Raw genomic sequence first — 22718 nt, 5'->3', positions numbered from 1 at the left:
AAACGTGCAGTAGCATTGTGTCTGAAAAACAGTGCACGTATTTTAATTTAAAGACACCTCTTTGCTAAAAAAGGTGCTAATCATCGTCTGAGTCTTTAGCGAGTCAGTATCTTTGCTGCTGGAGGGTCTTGCCTTGATGCTGGCTGCTGATCGGGGGGAGGCTGCTGAAGGAGGGTGGCTGTGGCAGCTTCTTAAAATGAGGTGGCTGTGGCTGCCACCTTGATTGGCTCTTCCTCTCTCCGCAGCATGCGGTGCTGTGTGACACCATTTGACCCGTCGCAGATGTTATTTCAGAATCGGAGGCCTTGGAGACCTGGCTGCTAGCTCCTTACCTAAGTTTATGTAACACTCTGAATCGTTGTTGTCATTTCAGCAGTCTTCACAGCATCTTCACCAGGAATAGATTCCATCTCAAGAAACCATTTTCTCTGCTCATGCCTAAGAGGCAGTGCTTTTCTGTGAAAATTAATCATGAGATAGCATTAATGCAGTCACACACTGAGGCTCCACTTCTCGTTCTCCTGCTGTCTCCACCACATCTGCTGTCACTTCCTCCACTAAAGTCTTGAGCCCCTCAGAGTCGTCTGTGAAGGTCAAAACCAACCTCTCCCAGTCTCCTGTTAATATTGGTGTTTTGACCTCTTCCCACGAATCATGAATGTTTTTAATGGCATTTAGAATGGTGAGTCCTTTGCAGAGGATTTTCAAATAACTTTGCCCAGATCATCAGAGGAATCATTGTCTATGGCAGCCAAAGCTTTACAGAGTGTATTTCTTAAATAACAAGGGTTGAAAGTCAAAATAACTCCTTGATCTGTGGGCTGCAGAATGGATGTTGTGTTCGCAGGTAGGAAAACAACTTGAATCTCTCTGTACATCTCGATTGGCGCGCTTAGGTGACCAGGCACATTGTCGATGAGCAGTAATTTTTTAAAGGAATCCTCCCTGGTGGCTCAGAGGGTAAAGTGTCTGCCTGCCATGTGGGAGACCCAGGTTCGATCCTGGGTCGGGAAGATCCCCTGGAGAAGGAAATGGCAACCCACACTAGTATTCTTGCCTGAAGAATCCCATGGACGGAGGAGCCTGGTAGGCTACAGTCCATAGGGTTGCAAAGAGTTGGACATGACTGAGCAACTTCACTTTGACTTTAGTCTGAGCAGTAGGTCTCATCAGTGGGCTTAAAATCTTCAGTAACGCATGTTGTCAGCAGATGTGCTGTCGTCCAGGCTTTGTTCCATTTACAGAGCACAGGCAGAGCAGATTTAGCATCATTCTTAAGGGCCCTAGGATTTTCAGATGGTCAGTGAGCACTGCCTTCAACTTAGTCATCACCAGCATTAAGAGAGTCAGCCTGTCCTTTGAAGCCTCAAAGCCAGGCATTGACTTCTCTCTAGTTTGTACGTTCTAGTTCAGTGTCATAAGGATAGCTCTTCTGTGGTGTCTTGGAATTCCTAGTGCTTTTTGTGTAAGTATACTTTTTGCCACAAAAGCAATATGACACTGTTACCTAAATTACCATGTGGAATTGCTTTTATGTTATAGTGTATCCTTTAGTGTCTTATACGTTTTACTTTACTAATGTAATATCATAATAAACCTAATGATCCTTCTTTCCGTTTGTTTGTTATTGAAGCTTGTGCCTGGGTGTTTTATGAAAGGACTAGTAAGGGAATGGCTACAATGTTCTGTTAAAGGGCTGAGCATTTGCTCAGCATGAAATGGAATTGAAAAATTGGTATTCTGGTAAAGAAGCTTTTGTATATTTTGCAGTAGTTTCTTTACTAAAATTATAGGTTTCCTAGAACTGTTAGTGCGTTTTAAGCCTTCTCCCCTTACCTTCTCTTCCCATATCAGTTTGTCTTTTAGGCCGTATTTCTGTCTTGTGTTGAGGGTAGAAAGCACAGGTTCAGAAGCTGACAGACCTGAATTAAAGAGCTCTGACGGGCCTTGAACAGAGTGACTGTAGGCTGATTATTGCGTTTTTGGGGTGTGAGTTTCTCATTTATAATAAATTTGCCTTTATTTTGAATATTCAGTGATTACATATAAAGCAACTACACAGTAGGAGCTTTGCACATAGTTCCCTTCTCTTCTTTTCCGTCAGGTTTTACTAAAGAATTACTAGAACAGAGTTAGAATTAGAAAAGGTTGTTACTGGCCAACCGTTAGTTTATTTTGATGTGATCAAGTGTACTGACAAATGTTTTTTCCCCAATTTAGAGTTATATTTAAACATTTTGATGGAAAGTCCCTGCAGTCTTTTTACAATTCAGTTCTTTCATTTACATGTTGGAAATTCACGGTATCTATTTGTTTATTTTGCTTGCAATCTGGAGGATTTTGTTTGTTTACAATCCTGAGAATTTCTGCCCATTAATTTAAACCTAGTGAGCATCTTAGTTCAATGAACAGCAGTGTTGGTGGTGTTACTTTAACGTGCCCTAAAATGCTTCCTTTTTGTCAAGTCTCAATACCTTGAGTCTCAGCATTTTCAATTTTCCTCCTGTATGACTATAGTAAATAGATATGTGTATATATAATAAACTGCAGAAAATATTAACATTAAAAAGCATTTCATTCTAGAGTTTTAACAATGCTTTCCACAAAGCTGTTTTCTTTGACTTGGGACCAAAACGCTTTTTGTCTCTCCTTTTAATGATTTCTTTGGGAGCAAAGGGGGAAATGTTTGACTCTCTAGGGATGCTTGTTTGTAGTTTTTTCATGGTTGAAAATAATTAATACCTGCCTTTATGTTCTGTTCTTTATTAGTACTTCTATCGATCTTACCCAGACGACTGTGTGTATGCTTGGTGCTGTCTTGATGTCATGCTGAGCAAACCTTATCTTAATGTTACTAAGAGACCCTTTTTGTTGAATGGAAACAATGGCTTGATATTTATTTTAAATGTTCTGTGAATGTAGAAATTTTTCCCAGGCTTTTCTGATGGGTGGAGACATAGTATATAAAGTGGTGTTTACATACCTTCCAAGAGGTCAAGATGTCCATGCAAAATCTTGTTTAAATGTTCATCACCATAGAAACATAACAGTTTACCATTAGAGCTTTTGTAAATATATTGTGATTTTCACTTTATTGATGTTCAGCGCAGAGCATTTAATATATAATTGACCAGCACCAAAATTTGGTGTTTAGCCTTTACTAGCCTATTTAATCTAATTTAAACTGTTAAATGTTGAGATAATTGTAATTTCCATTACAATTAGTATGAAATTAAAGTAATTAAGTATATAGCTTACTTTTCTTAAAAACAATGTTTCCTTGGCGGAAAGAAAGTAGTTTGTTTTGAAGTTTTATTTTATTTTTTTTTACTAATACACTGAGTGCTTATTATACTATGATTTCAATAAAAGGGATGGTGTTTCATTAAGGTAACTGAGATTTATGTTTTTGGGGGCTGGGTTAGACAAGTATTTATAAAAATGTTATGAAGTTCATGAAATCCTAGTACTGTATGGCATGGTACAACATTCAGAATTGTGTGAGCAAGTGTTACTGTTGATGACGAGTAGTTCTGTGATCTCATATTCTGGAGACATTTCTTACTTTTTGAGATGAACAGGGGACCTGCTTCCACTCTGACAGTGTTTGCCACTTTGTCGATTGCAGGATGTTTCCGTCCCTTATGCTGACATCTGGCACATCTTTTAGCTCAGCTTATGCAAGAATGAAGTTGATAGGGAGCTTCCCCTGGGGGCGTCCTAGCCCTTGATTCTGACTCCTAATGGAAAGATGAGCAGTAGGCCTAGTTTTTTGCTTATATGCCGTCCTGCTGGTGATTAATGGTAGTGATAAAAGCTCTCACAACGCTCTTCATTTCTTTGTAAACAGAACCACACACAAAAGTTTAAAAACCCCACGCTACATGCCGCAAAGCCTGTGCTCTTCAGGCTTGGCACTATTTTAGTGTTCTAAAGAAGGGTAATAATAACAGTTTGTGTATTTTTGAGACATGAGCCGGTCGATGCTAAATGAACAAATAAAGTGTGATTATTTATTCCCTTCACCCTTTCTCTCTCTATTCTGATTTTGTTGAAGGTGGAAAATCTGCCACATTGCATTTAATGAACAGATTTGTTATGCTTTTCTGTTGGTTTTGCTAAAGCTCATAAATGTGATACTTAATTGATTTCATATTGGGCTGATTTTGTCCCATTTAATCATGAAAAGGGAATAGAATTAACAAAAGGAAAACAATTATCCTCGCCTCATAGTGGATCGGGTAAGTATGACAGTTGTTTCTGATGACGTCAGTCATCTTCAGTATTTCATAAACAAGTATAACCATAATCTGTAATTGCAGTGACTTGCTCTGTGGCAGCCTTTTCTGTAATTCCTGATTTATTCTTTTTAAAAAATTTAGATTAATAACTGAAAATGAGAAAATTTCTTTTTATGAGTTGTTACTTTCAAAAGAAATGGTGATCAATTTGGAGTAGATTTTTGAAGAGTGCCTGTGCTTTGACTGCAGAGGTTTATCTGGTTAAATGTTCTTATTTGGCTGCTTAATCATGTGAGTGTACATTTCAGACGTTTCTTCTTGATTTTATTCATATATTTATAATAGAAAAAGCATCCTCTTGGAATGATACAGCTTGTTTCTTTCAAGAAAAACTTTCACATATAATGGTTAACCACAGAGAGATTTGTTCAGAGAATTTTATATCAAGGTTAAATTTAGGAAAATGGCCAGAAAGTACTTGAGAGTACAGAGAGTGCTAAACATGAGATTCTGTCCGAAGCAGGCCGTCAGCAGTCTCTCTGACCTGTGTGGTAACCAGTAGCCACGTGCGGCTGTATACATCTAAGGTAACTAAGATTCATAAAATTAAAAACCAGCTCTTCAGTCATAAGGGCTGTGCTCTGTTATTCTGGTTCTCAGTGTACACGCACAGTGACTAGCTGTGTTATTGGATAGCACGGAATAGCGCATTTCCTTGATCACAGAAATAGCTTTTGGACAGTGCTGTTCTGTACTAGTTAACCCTAAACAGTTTGTTTGTGTCGCTAATTATTTTGCATACTGTTTAAACAGCAGAAGGAAGAGCAAGGCCCGGCTTCAGGGATGTGCCTGTGCAGGCCCTCAGGTGGAGAGTGGCGCTGGTGAGGCTTGAGCCTTGCTGTTTGTTGTCACAGTAACGCATCTGTTTCCCAGGTTAGCAAGTGGAGTGATCCTGAGATGATACACACTCCCATGCGAGATGGGCGGCAGGTCAGGGAAAGACAGGAGTGTGGATGTTGGACCAGGATGTAGCTCGGAGGCTGGGGTGTCATCCAGACAGATGCCGTGGCAGTAGAAAGAGGTGGATGAATTTGAGCTGTAATTACACGGAAGAATCAAAAGGACTTGGTGCTGGACTGGACCGGGGTCCAGGTGTGTGTTTGTGTTGGGATGGGGTGGGGTGCAGCAGGAAGGAGGTGACACGGATGTTTCCAGAGTGTCTGGCAAAAACAACAAAGTGGATAATGGTGCCATTTATTGAGGCATGTGACACTGAGTTGGAGCGGGTTTAGGGGATACCATGATGAGTTTGATTTTCGGGTTCAGTTGAAAGTTGCTGTGAGGTATCTAAGGTGAGGTGGTGATTAAGATTATGGACCTTGGCCTCTGGTGTGATTTGGACTAAAGGTATAAACTTGAGGTTTGTTGGCCATGTGAGGAGGCAGGATCGTCCAGGAGAGAAGGGAGCAGTCTGTCTGGGCGACCACCTTCACAAGAATGGGCCGGGGAGCCACAGGGGCTGGTACGCAGGGATTGACAAGCCCCTCAATAAATCTGCACACGTTAGTGTTTGAGAAGCCCTGATACAGCTTGTGAAAGGCTGAACACTGAAGATTGCGCCATCAGAGAAAAGGAATCTGAGATACTTTCCTTTACAGAATGAAAGACATAGGAATGGAGACAGCGATGAAGGACAAGGGGAAGGGAGCTGAGGGGTCTCACTAAGGGACAGGTAAGGTCAGCTGTTATGGGAGGACGCAGGGTGTGAGGTTAGGACCAAGGCCAGGAAGACATTTACATGTGTCTGAGGGAAGTATTAGCTGCTGATCAGCATGAGGATTGCCGGGTGACACTGAAGTCCCACTGTGAAGGGTAGTATCAAAAATTTCTCTTGATTCTATAAATTTCTTGAGCAATGCTGTAGCTTCCAGGTGAAATTAAACTGGTCTGGTGGAAGTTAAAGGGGCCAGGAATACTAGAACATTACTGATGCTGAATTATCACTAAAATGTGCTAGTTCACTATGGGGTTTAGACCAGTGAAAGCGAGACTGGTTGGAGGGCTTGGGAGGCTCAGAGGAGGGAGGAGCATGAGGAGGAAGGCCCAGAGCCAGGTTAGAGGGTGGAGAGATCGCAGGAGACGAGGAGGTCCTGGACTGAGGGGGCAGCTGCCCCAGGTGAGGTCTCGGAGGGGGGCCCGAGAGATGAGGGGTCCGGTTAGGTGCATGGGCAGCCCCGGAATGGAGACAGGGTTCCGTGTGAGCCCCTCGGGTCCTCCGGTGGCTGGGGAAGCTCTGGTGAACTGGGTGCTCACATGGCGAGGGAGTCAGTCCGGTTTCTTCCAGTGGCACATGGTAGACGGGAAAAAGGAAAGTGCTGGCAGTGAATGGTGGTCTCCGTTTAATTGAGAAGCATGAGAGATAGGTGAATTCCCAAGTCTTGGAGATTCCAGACGCAGAGGCAACAGTTTGAGTCATGACACCTGACTCTGCGCTCAGCACGCTGCACACGTTCACTCGTGTGGTCCTGATGACCACGCGTGAGGTAGGGTGTCTCTAGTAAACTCATTCTACAAGGGAGGAAGCTGGGGCACGGCGGGGTGTAGGCACTTGGCCGAGGTCACACAGTGGGTCAGGGATGGAAACAGGACTTGAGCCCGGTGGTCTGCTACTCTGGCTGGGGCTCTTAACAGGCCTGTCTACTGTCTGTCTCATAAACCAAACTTGGATATTTTTAAAAAGTTATTCTTTCGGGTTCCAGACTCTTGGACATTTACTATTTTAAGAAAATATTGAAGATTAAAGACAACAGTCTGCTCTCCTGTATCTTAAGTCATCCACATCTACTCTAAAACTTTTGGAAAAATATGGCAGGGCACTGAGTGTATAGAAAAGCAGTTCCCTTTAGCCATGGTAGGTGCAGGACGGTTCCTGTCAGCTGGCCTTGCAGGGCTTGCTCTTACATGCTCACGAGAAGACCCCTTCCTGCTCCACTCAGGGGAGAGGGAGCTGTACCAGGCCAGGGGTCAGCCCCCGCGTGCGCCAGCCGTCGGGGCGGGGCGGGGCGGGACGCCCTTACTTCTGCCTGTCTGAGGCCTGGGTGAGAGGGTTCACAGCTCGATCCTGGCCCTGAACCCAACCGTGTGGGCCCTTGTCTGTTCTTCCCAGAAAGCTGCCCAAAGCTGTCTGAAACTGCTGGGATCTGAGACATTACGGTACTTGCAAGGTGACAGGTTAGTTGGCCAGCTTCACAGACACTGGCTGTAGACACAGACTCCTGGTCCGACACAGGGGACTTCATTCCTCAGCCTGCAAGTGCAGCAGCCCGCTGTTCCTGCCAGTTCCCCAGGCCCCGGGCCCACAGGCGTGACGCGGCCCAGTGGAAGCTGTCCCCACAGTGGGCTCGTGTCACAGCTGTGGAGCCCCGCACCGAGGGGACCCTGCAGCAAACCTACCTGGCTTCTGCTCTGTGGGGGGACCTCCTCTTTGACAATATAAAGGAGGCAGACCTGCCTCTGCTGCAGAGACAGTGTCGCTGTCTTCCCAGGCCGTTCGCTGTGCAGATATCCTTGAAAAGACGGTCCAGAATGAGAACTGCCCACCTCTGCTGGTGAGATGCTCAGACGTGGGAGAGAACCACGGAGCATTGCCTTCCAACACAGAGGAACAGATCTGATGAAAAACAGATTGAATTGCTAAGAAACAGTTCTTACCATGGGCTTCCCTGGTGGCTCAGTTGGTAGAAGAATCCACCTGTCAGATGCAGGAGATTCAAGAGACTCTGGCTTGATCCCTGAGTCGGGAAGATCTCTTAGAGAAGGAAATGGCAACCCACTCCAGTATTCTTGGCTGGGAAATCCCATGGACAGAGGAGCCTGGTGAGCTACAGTCCATGGGGTCGCAAGAGTTAGACACGACTTAGCGACTTAGCAACTAAATCACCACCAGTTCTTACCAAAATGTCAGAGGAGGTATGTAAGTCTTACTGGTGACTGGTTCCCCAAATTTATTATCATTATAGCACTCACTGTAACTTAATGTTACATTATTGTAATTGCTGGGTATAATAACTGTAACATATTATTGTAGTAAAATGGCCTGTTTTTGGACATCAAGTCTCATAGTTCTGAGTAACACTGCTCTTTAGCTCATGTATGATGACACTTCAGACATGTGTTATGTGTTTTGTGAGCTCAGATGTTCCTGTGGGCTAGTTGGAGGCTGGCAGGATTTGGGCTGCAGTCAGAGGCAGGAAGAGATGAAACTGAGATTGTAATACATACACTCCAGAGCCTACTCTTTTAATCTGTTTTATTTATAGACTTTCCAGATCATATTTAAGGTGTAATTAAGAGATTCTTGCTTAGAAAGAGGAAGAGGGGGAAAAAGAAATCAGTGCTAAAAGGTAGTGGTCATGTTTTGGTATCCTAAATGGTTTGAGAGTTGTGAAGTGTAGGTTCAGAGTTCTTCAGAAAAGTAGAAGTGTGTCTTTTAGTAGTTTGTTTTGTGACTGTTCTTGTTTCCTCTCACTTGAGTTGTAGCTACTGTGAGAGCTAATGTGTTAAGTCAGATGCAGGTGATCATCACTCTGGTTCACCAGCCTCCCTTGCTTTGAGCACGTAAGGGGCACTGACTCTTAACTTTGAAGAAGTGAAGTGAAGTGAAAGTCACTCAGTCATGTACAATTCTTTGCAACCCCGTGGACTATACAGTCCATGGAATTCTCCAGGCCAGAATACTGGAGTGGGTAGCCTTTCCCTTCTCCAGAGAATCTTCCCAACCCGGAGATTGAACCCAGGTCTCCCGCATTGCAGGCGGGTTCTTTACCTGATACATTTTCACCTACAAGGGGCCACCCTGTGGTAAGGGAAGTCTGAGTCATCACTTCAGGCTGGGAATGCTTGGCCGTGGCTTTCGGACATTTCCTTTCTTACTGAATTTGAGGAGCTGTGATTTAATTGCAACCTGTTTCTGTAAATCAGAAATTAGAAAGTAACATTTAGAGCAAAATGGAAATAAGTCCATATTTTAGATTTTATATATAGCTCATATCTTGACTGTTTTTAATATGGAAGGACATATTACGTGATTTGAGAAACATGGATATACTTATAATTTTATTATGTTACAGTACAAAAGAACAATATGAATATTTACATCTAAGTATAGATTCAGTCATTTGATGAATTTCTAAGAATATGAGAAAGTTTTTCTTTTTTGCCTAGTCCCCTAGGTTTCAAATTTAAGTTGGCCTCTTGTTTGCCCTAAGGTCAGAATTTGTTTTATATATTTAAAATTGTACACAATTATTCTTTATTATATTCCATCCTGGTGGATTTAGTGAAAAATTCAATCTAATGTGGACAAAGGAGTGATGTCTAATTGATACAAATATTGATACCATCTGTCCCCATGGTTTCTGAGGCTGGGTCACCGGGAAGAGGCCTTCATCCGGCCGCTAGAGGGCGCTGGAGGCTGTGGGGAGCCGGTGGGATTCCTGCCTTCTCCAGTAGATGGCGCTTTGTGCTCTCACCAAGTTGGGTGTTCACAGAACTGCTTGGCAGCATGGCTTAATTAGCCTTGTAATCCCTTGATTAGAATCACAAATTAAAAAAAAAAAGAATCACAAATAAAAATTCGTTAATCTACTCTCGTGGTGGAAAGTGTTAGGAAAGTAATTAATTGTTTAAAATGGCTCTGCAAAATGTTTTTTTAAAGAATTTTTTGGGTACTTTCTTCAAAGCTTAATGGTGTTTTACATAATTTTCAAAAGAAAAGTCAGTCTGAACATTACAAACAGTAAGCAGTTAGTGTTTTTTGTCTTGCTGAGAAATATAAATTTCCTCCCCTTCCAAAGAATTTTTGTTTTCACATCGACAGAAGCCCAGTTGTTCATGTGTTAAAATTAAACAATTAAATCTTTGTTGTATTTTTCAGGGAATCCGAGCCCGAATTTTAGAAACTCTGGTCATGCTCATCCTCCTGGCCTTGCTTATTCTGGGGATCGTGTGGGTAGCCTCAGCACTCATTGACAATGACGCTGCCAGCATGGAATCTTTATATGGTGCGGATTGACTTGTTTAAACCAGTTTCTCTAAGGGAGACTACGGTTTGGAATATAATTACACATTCACTTTTTAAAACATTTAAATAATTCTTTGTATATTATTATGTAATAATCCTTGTATAGTTAATCCGTATTGTTAATTTACAGAATTAAAAAGTCTTTTGACATGTTTAAGGAAAGAAATGAATGTTTATGTGTTTCTTGTATATAGAATGAGCAAGCAGCTTTTCAGACTTTTTTTTCCCCCCTTTGGTTAATTGGTTTCTGTTCTTAAAATTCCATGGAGGCTTATTTTCTCCCTCTAAACATGTTTTGCAAAAGAGTTATTTCCTGTTCTTCTGTTTTAGATCTTTTTATTGTACAATTTAGAAATTACATGGTTTAGTAGACTGAAGTAGGCAATTATGATGTTTACTATCTATAGTCAGTCTGTGTCTTAATGCACAGTATTTTGGATGTACTAAAATATTTACATTTTTTAACAGATCTCTGGGAGTTCTACCTACCTTATTTATATTCCTGTATATCGTTGATGGGATGCTTGTTACTTCTCTGTAAGTATTTTTCTGACATAATATTGATATTAAAGCAGAGTTGTTCTGTGTTCTAGAAAATTATGGGCAAGTTTCCTGATGAGGTTCTTTAACAGCTTGGAGATTTTGTTTTTAAAGTTGGCTCTTAACTTTTTTTGTATGTTCAAGACAAATTTTGATACACTGAAACCTTGAACCAATAAGATACCTTTGGTTTTCTCTAAAGAAAGCCTCTTGCGCAGAGCTGGAGAGAGAAAGGGAGGGAACACAGAGTCAGACACGCTCCCCAGTTCTCCCTGTTGCCCCCGCCCCAGCTGCAGCACTGCCTCCTGTCTTTGAGTGGTAACTGGCAAATTCTGTTTGATGAATTCGTGGTCTTTTTTTTCTTCACAATATGTATTGTTTTACTTAAAGCATCACATTGTATCTCAGCAGCACTGTGAGCAGATGAGTGTGGGTAAAACGACGTCAGTGTATTGTCGTCACTTGCGGGTGGTTAGCATTGGCACTTGAAATGCAGCCTGTTTTCTGGCTGGTTTTCTTTGACTTCTTTGAAGTGAGAGCCCTTGTTGTGATTCAGCTGCTGGAGTCTGGCATCTCCTGCCCCTCCTTGGTCTTCACAAGTCTCCCTTAAGTGCAAGAATGCCCACCCTCTGCGTGCCAGCCCCTCGAGCGTCTCTAGTGGTGATATGGGGAGCCCTGTGACAGAACACCGGGGAGACCTAGGTTCGCACGGAGCGTCTTCTCACGGCAGCAGTCCTGGAGTCTGGCGTATCTCGGGCCTGCAGTCTCTCCTAACTCTGAAGGAAGCTCTCTCTCTTCCGCAGTGTGCACTCCCGTCGGCCTCTCCCGCATGTTCACTGTCATGGGGCAGCTGTTGGTGAAGCCAACAGTGAGTATGTCGTCGTGAAACGTCTTGTCTGTTAAATAAACACTTACACATTTGAACATCTCTCAGGTTCTAAACTAGCGTTCAGAAACAGAGAATATTTTTATATATTGATATCCCAACTTGCTACTGTTTTGGTTTCAGTTTTCTCATCTTTGGAAACCAAATTTGTTTTTGCTCTTAAAATGCAAAGTAGAGGCACACAGGTGAAAATGCTTCTAACAGATTTGAAGACAAAGTGCACAGATATTTAGAGGTATTTTAAGTGTCCATTATCTTATATTTCATGGGGTCGCAGAGAGTCGGACACGACTGAGCGACTGAACTGATCTTATATCAAATAGTAATAACTCTTTTATGTTTCAAAGTTTACTATATATATTCTTTTAATTACAAAGCAGTTATTTCCTGAAAATTTGTCTGCATATTATATCTTGATTAATTGAATTATACCTTCCCCTTTAATCACAGAAATACTGTATATTCATTTAAAAATAATTTTCAGTTGATAGTAGTTTTGATGATTTGTTCCTAAGTTGCTTTGGCTTCTGGGCTTCCCCAGTGGCTCAGTGGTCAAGAATCTGCCTGCATTGCAGGAGACACAGGAGATGCAAGTTTGATCCCTGGGTTGGGAAGGCCCCCTGGAGGAGGGAATGGCAACCCACTCCAGTATTTTTGTCAGTAAAATCCCATGGACAGAGGAGCCTGGTGAGCTACAGTCCATGGGGTCACAAAGAGTTGGATATGACTGAAGCGACTGGACACACACACTCATACTTTGGCTTCTAGCTATTTTGTCAAGTATTTAACAATATGAAAATAATTCTTACTGTATCTAGAGAGCTTGTCACTCCCGTTATTTTCATTGCCTGCATATTCCAGTCTGAACTGTGCACATGTAAGAAGGCCTTCACACCTGTCCGCCCTAGGTTTTCCTGGAGCGCCCCTCCCGCCGTGGCCTCCCGGGTGTCTGTGACTCCGGTCAGCCTCCCAGCTGGCGAGCTGTGCCGAGCATGCTGGGTTCTCCCCTTTCCCAGGCCCGGTGAGGGCCTTTCCCTCGCCACTGCCTGCTGCCTGCTCCGGCCCCCTGGCAGCACCCTGGAGCCCCGGCTCTGACACCAGCTCCGAGCCTTGCCTCACTCCTCTCAGCCACGACAGTGAAGCTTCTCGCATTGCATTTCCATATTCCCCTTTGTCTGTATTTCACTAGTTGTACTTATTAAATTATCATGATTATATGTTTTCTTCCCTGTCAGGGTGATTCATCAAGGGAAAGAAGCAGAGAATATCATAGTAGACATTCTTTTAGGAAATGTTTGCTTAATTTTGAAAGTTTTTTTTTAATGGCAATCTTCATATTTTTTAAAATAATGGATTTTTTTTACCTGTTATGTAAATGTGCACACACTCAAATATAATACATATGCTATTAAATCTTGAAATTTGCTTTCCTCTTAAAGAGGTTTTGTGACATGGTATTCATTTAGTTTCTTCCTAATTCTCTGGATGTTTTGTTTTGTTTTTTTGATCTCTCTCTCCGTTTCTACTTTCTGCCCCCTAAAATAGGCAAATGTTTCAAGTTCTATCCTTGGGTTAATGGTGCTCTGCTCTGGTTTCCTGAGCATTCTGCCACTTCCACCTCACTTCTAAATGTCTATTTCTAGTGAGAAAAAGATAATGAATATAAACTACAGTATATTTTAAATGCTATAATTGAATACCCCATGGAGTTGAAAACCCAACAGATAAAGAATCAAACTACTTATTTATCTCCCCTCCCCAAGCTTATTTTCTCCCAAACTTGTCAGTTATTAATAACATCTTCAGACTTATTCCTAACATCTCATAATGTTATTTATTTAGTAATTAAGTATTTGCTGTATGTGTGCACTGAGTACTTCATTTAATTTCATTTTTCATAACTTCATTTAATCCTGATGATAAGCCCATAAGTTTGGTGATGGTGTTCTTATTTTATGCTTGAATTATCTGCAGTTAGGGAGATCAGTTAGCTTATACAAGATCACAGATCTAAGAGGATGGGGCAGGGCTTGAACCCAGCGGCTCTTCTCGGAGCCGGGACTCTGGGCCGCTGCTTGTTCTACTTTAAGAACGAGAGTTCGAGCCCTTCTGTTGCTGAGTGTACTTTGTACCTCCCCACCTGGGTGTTCTGCTTGTCATTTGCTCTGATCGGAATGCTTTTTCTCCTTTTGGTAAATGAAGCTACCAGGTACTATGCTACTACCATCAAAAACATTTGTGAAGACTTTTTTCTTCCCAGATAGAAGCTGGGAATCTTTCTTCCTCCGAACTTCTGTAACATTTTATTTTAGCTTCATTTATGCCTTTGATTTCAATTCTATAATTTTTTTTTCATGTCTATCCTGAACATAGAATATAAGCTGTTTGAGGTCAAGGACTAAGTCCAATCCATATTTAGGTCCCCATCAGCCCAGACTGGCTAAGAGCACAGGCTTTGAAGGCAGATAACTTTCCTTTGCCAGACCTTAGTTTGGTGGCGTATTACAGGGTGGGGTGAAAAGAGTCTGTTTTTCACAGGTTGCTGTGGAATGACGGGATGAAGCATGCCAGCCCTCACGCAGACATCTGTGCTTCTCTGGGCTTCATCTGTGTCACTCGCACCAGCACGTCCCTGTGGTGGCGAGCCATCAGTGGGCAGCTGCACAGCTGGAAGAAATCCTTTCGTGTTCTTGTTCTTGTTATTGTTATTGTTCTTTAGTTGCTCAGTCATTTCTGACTCATTTGTGACCCCGTGGACTGTAGCCCACCAGGCTCCTCTGTCCACAGGATTTTCCCGCTAAGATTACCGGAGTGGGTTGCCATTTCCTTCTCCAAGGGATCTTCCCAGCCCAGATTGAACCCAGGTCTTCTGTTTGGCAAGCAGATTCTTTTTGGGTGAGCCACCAGGGAGGGCCCCTCTGTATGTGTTAGACCTTGAGAAAAGTGGAAGGTGTCTATTGTGGTCCAAACAGTAGAAAGTGGTGAGAACCTTGATGGAAAAGGAACTTTGTTTTGCGGCCCACAGAGGTGTGGCCCATGCTCTCCTCACAGCGGGAAATCTGCCTTGGATGACTCAGCCCTGTTTAAGGGCTCCCCCTGGGGCTTCCATGGACCCTTCTTCCTCCAGAGACTGGAGTGTCGGGGTCTCGGCTGCTGCGGGAGGGCCACCCCTTTCTTCCCATTCCTCCTGGGCTCACAAGATGGCCATCTCTTATAATTACTTGTTTCTTACTATATATTCTTATTTAATTATTTTATTTTGTTTTCAGCTCTAGGCCATAAATTTGTTCAAATACTGGGAATTATTGGATTGCTTTGATACTTGATAGGGATTGCATGATTGAAATTCCTTTTTCTGAAAATGCCTCATCAGGGTTCTGAAAGGATATATGTATTAATATATAGGATTTCCAGCATTTTGTTTGTCCATCAACTCACAATTTATTGTTTTGCTGAGAAATAAGTAGTTTGGGGTTGAAGGACACAACATTAATAACAGCTCTGGGCTTCTTTTGGAGTTTTCCCAGAGCTAGGAAGATACTTAACATTGGCTCAAGGAGGCCAGCTGTGATGAGTTCAGTTCAGTCGTGTCCGACTCCTTGCGACCCCATGGACTGCAGGACACCAGGCTTCCCTGTCCATCACCAACTCCCAGAGTTTACCCAAACTCATGTCCATCGAGTCCGTGATGCCATCCAACCATCTCATCCTCTGTCGTCCCCTTCTCCTGCCTCCAATCTTTCCCAGCATCAGGGCCTTTTCTCAGGAGTCAGTTGTTTTCATCAGGTGGCCAAAGTGATAATAAATTTCCCGCCTGTGATAATAAAGCTTTTAGGTTTTATCAGTAATGAAGACAGTGCAGAGACTATCCCATATAAATTGGCTGTTGATTAGTGGGTTTTTCTGGTGGTTGATTTTACTAATGTTGTATGCTCTGGTAGTGAGTGTGTGTGGTCAGCACTCGGTAGGGTTCTGTCTGTGGGGTAATTTTCATAATCCCAGTGTTTGATATTTGTGGACATCTTTTAGTATATAAAGATGATGTAAATGGAAAGTATGAATGGTAGTGATTTCATTTATGGATTTCTTGTTCTACACATCATGCAGGTTAATGTATTAGTAGATTATTGGACCATTATTGGACTGGGTGATCTGCTCCTTCCAGCTCCAGAGAACTGGCTTGGGCACAAAGAGATTACTGATTCAGCTTTTTGGATGTTTAGAGTGCTTGCATTTGTGTGCCTTTGAGAGAGTTGCAGAGTTCTTTCATTCTTTAAACTGAAACAACCCCAATTTAGATGTATGTAGATTTTGTGAGAATCAGCTTTCAGTTCGCTTAGCTCTGTACTAAGACTTTTTACTTGATTTGCAAATAGAATAGTTTGAGCATTTTTATTTTAGATTCCTATTAATTTGAATGGTTGTCTAAATTATAGGCCAAGTAGCCTAAATATTCTCATAAACACTGCTTTTGTAATGTATTATTCAATAGTGTGGTCTTTACATTTAGATTCTTGAAGACCTGGATGAGCAAATTTATATCATTACCCTAGAGGAAGAAGCACTCCAGAGACGACTCAGTGGTATGTATTTGTTATATTTATTGCGTATTTAGACCAGAATACAACATTAGTTAATTCTAAAAAGATGGATAATTGAGGGGAGAAAGACAAGCCCCTCAGGCCCTTGTGCTGGTGCCCGAGGCTGAGACGCAGAGGAGCACGTGCACTGCCTGGGTGAGGCCCGTGTGCTGAGGAGCAGTGGCGCTGGGCCAGGCCCCCCCCCACTGAAAGTCGCTGTGATCTGGCAGGGTCTGTTCAGCGCCCGGACACTGGCCACTAGGCGTGTCTGTCCTCCACCAGATCCTCACGCACCACGCGTGTCAGGACTTACTGGCGTGTTGCAGGTTTGTCTTAGCAGCCGTAACATCCCTTCCTTGTGTCTCTCCTGTTGAAATCTCTAATGTGTGGTAGAAAGCAGTGTTTATTCTATAAGAAGGGGCCAAATTAGATTGTTGTACTCAGGAACTCTGTCCTCATTTGGGGATACTGTTCATTACCAACTGATAACCACATAAGCCTGTCAGAGACTTTAAATTTTAAATTTTCATTACTGATCATTTTTGGCTTCAAATGATGAACCAGTAAAGAAAAGAGTAATGACAGTTTAACAGAGAAATGACATAGTAAAATTTTTTATTTTACTCAAATGATTTTTACCCTGCAGTCTTTTCTCCTACGCAGTTTTCTTCTAAATGGTGAAAACCTACCACCGAGATCAGATTATTAAAATAGCTAACTATATTTTACAACCATAATTCAAGAGTAGGTATAAAATGGAAGGTTACTTTAACTACACAGTATTGAGAAATGGGAGGAAAGATACCTACTTTCTTCAGTTACAGATAGTGAATTTAAATCATCAGCCCCAAAATGTTGATATTAGACATTATTCCTAGATCAAAGAATTTCGGATTGTATCTATTCTAGAGAATTCTTATCGGTAATAATTATATACTTTGATACGGATAGCTTTTAGACTGAAACTACATGTATCTTTTATTCTTCTAACTTTATTAAAGCTATTTTAACATTTAAACCTATTTAACTTAAGAATTATAACTTTAATCCATACTGTCAGCTTTCTAATATTTCATTAAAATAGTTAATATTGTAATGAACTTGTCTTATTTAGGTAATCACACCATTGTATACTAAATCTGCCTGGATCGTTCAGAATCCATGTCTAGCTGCCCCCTGCGGTGTGGGGTTATGTCTCAGCTTATATACATACTACTTCTGTCTTACAGATCAGGAGGCTCAGATCTAGGAAGGGTAATATACAGAGCTCTGTGAATTAAAGAATTTGAAATAAGGCTAATCAAAAGAAACCCCAAAATGTAGGCTTTTCTCATTTTGTCCTTCAACAGTGGAGAAAAAAAGTCTCTCCAGAATTTCTCTAGATCCTTAGCTCCTCAAATAAAAAGTGGCTCCATTATAGCTAAAGAAATTGAAGAGGAAAACACTTGCCAGGAGTTTGAGGTAGTATACAATGAGGCAAAGCCAAAATATACAAAACATCCCAGCTAACACAGTAATGGTATAGCTTGCAGGGGATTAAGAATAATATGATCTGCGACTTCCTGGCAGTCCTTTGCCTTCCGATGCAGGGGACGCAGGTTCGATCCCTGGTCGGGGAACTAAGATTGCAGGTGCCTTGCAGGCAAAAACCCAAAAGGTAAAACAAGCAATATTGTAACAAATTCAGTAAAGACTTAAAAAAAAAAAAAGGATGATGTGATTGCCAGTGCTAAGTGCGCTTTTATTTTCTGCTGTTTTGGGAGGTGATGCGCTGCTTCTGACTGTTGGTGGTCATTAAGGGTCTTTCCAGGGAGACTGTGTGTTGGGACATGTTGGGATACAGCTGTCGCTTTGCTCTTTGCTGCTGGTTAGCGCTCTGGACTGTTGAAGGTGGAATATAGAGGGTTCTGAAGCAAAATGGACATTTTGATTAATACAGATGAAGAATTATGAGCTTCAGTAAGTATATTTGTCAGTTGTGCAGAGGGAAGAAAAGCCAAGATGGAACAAAACCCTATTTTGTAATTTGCTATTTAAGAAAATATAGATCATAGGAGGTTAGTAGGGCTTTCCCAATGGTTCAGTGGGTAAAGAATCTGCCTGCAATGCAGGAGACGCAGGAGGTGTGGGTTTGATCCTTGGGTTGGGAAGATCCCCTGGAGGAGGAAATGGCAACCCACTCCAGTATTCTTGCCTGAAAAATCCCGTGGACAGAGGAGCCTGGTGGGTGACAGTCCAAAGGGCTGTAGAGTCAGACGTGACTGAACACATATTCACTACTAGGAGGTTAGTGATGGCAGTCATCCCATGGTTTAATAGAGTGCTCTGTCACATAGATTTTGTTGTAATAGTTATCGTATATTTTAAATTATTTTTAAATATTGAAGTTTAAGTTTTTAGTCTGGGCTATTAAAAAGAATTTCGGGATAGAGTAAAAGATTTTAAAAGCTACAGCTTACAGTGGTGATCCAGCCCAGAACTTGTGGTGGTGTTTGCTGAGGGCACGCTGGCTGTGCTTTCTTGGTGCTCGTGGGCTGTGACGGGCATCGTGTGTAGCTTGGGGACATCTGCATGGTTTGTTCTGATCCCAGCTTTGTGGTTACCTGATAAAACATGATACTTGATGTCAAAAGGGACTTAATTGTGGGAATAACACTGTTTTGTTCTGGAAGATATGATGACTTGTTGTGGTAGTCATTATACACCTGAGCTCGGTTTCCATGCTGGCGTTTAAGTTATCAGCACAGCTTTGGGATGCACTGCCTGCCTGTGACTTCTCCACTGCTCCTCCTTGACACTTGATGGTGCTAGAGGTTTTGTGTTGTTAATAGTGTTATTTTTTAAAAGACAGTAACAAAGTAAAGCTAACTGGCACACTATTAGAGAAGCCGTCCTGCTACCAGCCTGCCCCACTCTCTCCCCTCTTTTCACCACTCTTCTTTTTCTAAGCACCAGACATCGTGCAGGTGAATTTAGAACCCGAGTCTTGAGATCGTGGGCTAGTTAACTGAAGAAGAGGAAGGGATGTGGTGAGACTGCGTGAAGGCTGCGTCCAGGGCTGAAGGACCTGACGGGAACTGGAGGAAGGTGGTGTGTGTGTCTCTGGAGCGGGAGGGAGCCTGTGCAGACCCGCACTGGAGAGGGCGGGAGTGACGGTGCCTTTTGCCCTTGGCCTCTTTCCCTTCCGGCCGAGGAGCCCGGGGCTGACCTGTGGTCTCAGACGCTGGTCTGCACGTTTCCTTGAGGCCGTTTCTGCCCCCGGTTCCCACTGTCCCCTCCCCTGGGACACCCTGCGCCAGCTCTGGGGCAGAGCCCGGACCGGTGGCAGGCCCGCAGCGCTCGGCCTTCCCTGTGTCCTGAAGTCTCAGCTCCCCAGCAGCCCCCAGTGGGGTCCTGCTTGCCGCCCGCCCTCTGGCGCTCCTCCTGGAGCCTGCCTGGGCTGCCCTTGCTGTGTCAGACGCTGAATCCGTGTCTGCAGACCCTGACCTGACTGAGCGCGTCTCCTCTCTCCAGCCACCCTCCCCTCCCAGGCTCTGCCTGCTCCCTGCTGGAGGACTCGCGCTGTCTGCTCTTTCACAAGTGCTCTCTCCGCCGTGCCGGCTAGTCCTCTGGGAAGCCCCTGGAGCCCTCTCTTGGAGCTGCTTACTGCCGCCATGCGAGCACGGGCCTCGTCGTGTGCACGCATTCAGGTGCTGGCGTGACCTCAGCACCTGCCGCCCAGCTCTGACTTCTCCAACTCACTTCCTGCAGCCACTCAGTGCTGAGACTTTTCACACATACCGTGTGTTCACCCTCGTAACCTCTCGCCACCGCCGCTTGCCCCCGCATCCCCCTCGTCCCCAGGCTTCACCACAGTCACACTGGTGCCAGGCTGTCGTCACAGCCAGTGCCCCGTGTGCGCTCTCAGGCCCCTTCGCACTCCCCGTGTTGTGCTCACGCCTGGCGAGACTGCGGCCTCAGTCCAGCCCACTCTGCGCGTCCTCTTCCCGCATGGCCGTTCACCGCCTACTGTGGCCGCCTGACCTTTCTCTGCTGTCTGACCAGTCTCTAGACGACTGCTCATGTCTTCTCTTCTCTCAGACCTCCTTCGCTGTCACTCTCAGCTGATACTTTTCTTCCTGTTTTGCCAAGAAAGCAGAAGCTCTCGTGTCAGAACGCTCGCCCCTCGCCTGGGTTTGCCTGCGCGTGCTGTGTCTGGCCGCCCTGCCACTGGGCCGAGGCTGCGGCTGGCCCTCCCCGGTGCAGCGGGCCGCGTCCCTTCTCCCGGCTGCAGAGCTCGGCTGGCTGCCGCCTCTCTCACAGAAGCAGCTGGCTCCCTTCCGTCGGTGTGGGGAAGCACCGTGGTTTTTCTCAACAGAATGAGAGAACAAGTAAAGGAGTAAGGAAAGGGAGTGTCCACAGAAACAATCGTCGATCGAAGAAAGAAGTGGAAAATGTTAGTCGAGCCTGATTGAGGATTACAACTTTGGAACAGTCTCTCAGAAAGCTCCTTCCCTCTAGTTAGAGGTCAAAGCACAGGTGTGTGAGTTTTGAGCCAGGGCGGTACGTTAATGCCATGTTACAACCAGTTTATATATGCTGTGGGCTCATTTCCGCCTCTGTGGCTACCGAAGCGCTGGCGCCGTGCTGGCCATGACCCACAGCCCTCATCCCGGCTCTCCTTTCTCCCGGGGATGCCGCCACTCCGCTCAGTTTCCTGTTCTCGACACGCTCCTTGCCCTCCAGCTTGACGGGCTGCTGCTGCTCAGCCTGCGTTGCTGGGTCTTCCCCGGCCCCCCACCTCACGTGGGCCACCGCGTGCCTCGGTCCTGGCGCGCCTCTGTTTGCCGCCCTCCCGGACCAGCCCTCCGGCGCCGTGGCTGCTGGCCCCCAGCTCTGAGGAGCCGGGGGTCTAGTGCGCACTCCACTGGGCTGTCCAGTTGGCATCCTGAACACATCTCGTCCAAAATCAGCTCAGTAGGCCTCTGTTCACACGGAGCTGTCCCTGCAGGTGGCAGACCCAATCTTCAGGTGCCCAGGCAAATTCCTTGGCGGCTCTTCATTCCTGTGTGGGTTCCTTCGCGAAGTTTTTGCCTCTGGCTTCAAAGCCTCTCCAGCATCTGACCACGCTTTACCCCCTCGCCCCGTGGCCTCCCTGGTCTGAGCGACGGCCAGTCACCACTGGCTGAGCCGGTGCAGATCCCCGTCGGCTCCCTGCGCCCATCCTCGGCCTGAGAGGCGGGAGAGCACTGAGGGTCAGCCCTCCCTCACTCGTGGGCTCCCGGCTGCCCCCGGCTCCTGTAGGCGCCTTGCGGCCCCTGCCTCTGCCTCTCAGCTCTTTACCTGCCAGGCCCCTTCCCCATAGACCTTCCCGCAGTAAGCCTCGCGGCCAGTGCTGCCAGGCCTGCCTCCCCCCTGGCACTTCTTTTCTCCTTCCCCTTGTTTGCACAGCACTTTCTGGTCACTGATGTACTGCTCATTTCTCATACTGCCCTTCTCCCTGCCTGGAATAGGAACTCAGCAGGCAGGGCTGTATGCTGGTTTTCTTCCTGATCCTCTGATACCACCAGGCACGTGGTGGGCTGGGAGTAAGTGGACAGATGAAAAGCTCACACAGTGCTATGTCATTTTACTGTAGATGTGAAGAATGAAGAAGTGAAATTTGGTGATAGCATAAAAAACCACCGCATGGAACAGTGTTTAGAAAGCCCATTGTAGAGACCTCTGGAGACGAGCCAAGACGGGGGAGCTGGAGACCATGTGATTAGTGTCAGTGAAGGAAAAGAAAGAAAGCGATTTTCCCTCATTGTTAAGCCATGAAATTGGAGCAGTCACAGCCCATCTCTACTCCAGGACCCCTGAAGAGTGGCCCAACAGAAAGTCCCATTACATTAATCTTGGTAGAAAATCTTTTGTAATTCCTTCCCAGGATTAAGATACATATACATTAGCCTGTTTAAATGTTTAAGTCGCACAGCAGCATTAATTGAAATAATTAGCTTTCGTGTGTATAGCCTATGGGTGTACTGGGTAACTTTAGAAGTACCTAATGAACAGGAATTATTTTTTGTTGTTTAAGTTCAAAACCTTCACAGTTCTTTTAATGTGATTTATTTTAAAATAGCCTTTGAACTTAATGATTCAATTCCATTTTTTATGTACTGTTTTCATCTTCATGATAAAAAGTTAGTATATCACCTTTGGTGGCAATTACTTTCCTGCTTCATTCTAATCTTTTTAAAAGCTTTTTCCATTGAAGTTTGTACTAATTCTTTATTCTTAAGAGCACAGAAGATGTACTGGTTTCATTTTTGCTGTATCTTTGTATTATGAAAAGTAAAAGATTGAAAAAAACTCCTACACATCCTCATTTTTTGTGGAACTCAGTAACCTGTAGGTCTAGAATCTTG

General features: G+C 44.2%; 1 protein-coding gene across 7 annotated transcripts in view; it reads left to right on the top strand.

Moving 5' to 3' along the window:
• LMBR1 (limb development membrane protein 1) overlaps positions 1–22718 on the top strand; it is a 136394-nt gene that overhangs the window by 67899 nt on the left and 45777 nt on the right. For all 7 annotated transcript variants that reach the window (XM_019959376.2, XM_070788489.1, XM_019959375.2 and 4 more), the window contains 4 exons: positions 10177–10303; positions 10792–10860; positions 11667–11731; positions 16260–16332. In XM_019959376.2, the coding sequence (XP_019814935.2) occupies positions 10177–10303; positions 10792–10860; positions 11667–11731; positions 16260–16332 (334 nt within the window). The remainder of the gene's footprint in view (positions 1–10176; positions 10304–10791; positions 10861–11666; positions 11732–16259; positions 16333–22718) is intronic.

Source organism: Bos indicus, chromosome 4, assembly GCF_029378745.1.
Source record: "Bos indicus isolate NIAB-ARS_2022 breed Sahiwal x Tharparkar chromosome 4, NIAB-ARS_B.indTharparkar_mat_pri_1.0, whole genome shotgun sequence".
In the NCBI taxonomy this organism is placed as follows: domain Eukaryota; kingdom Metazoa; phylum Chordata; class Mammalia; order Artiodactyla; family Bovidae; genus Bos; species Bos indicus.
This window is presented reverse-complemented; position numbering and strand designations above follow the sequence as displayed.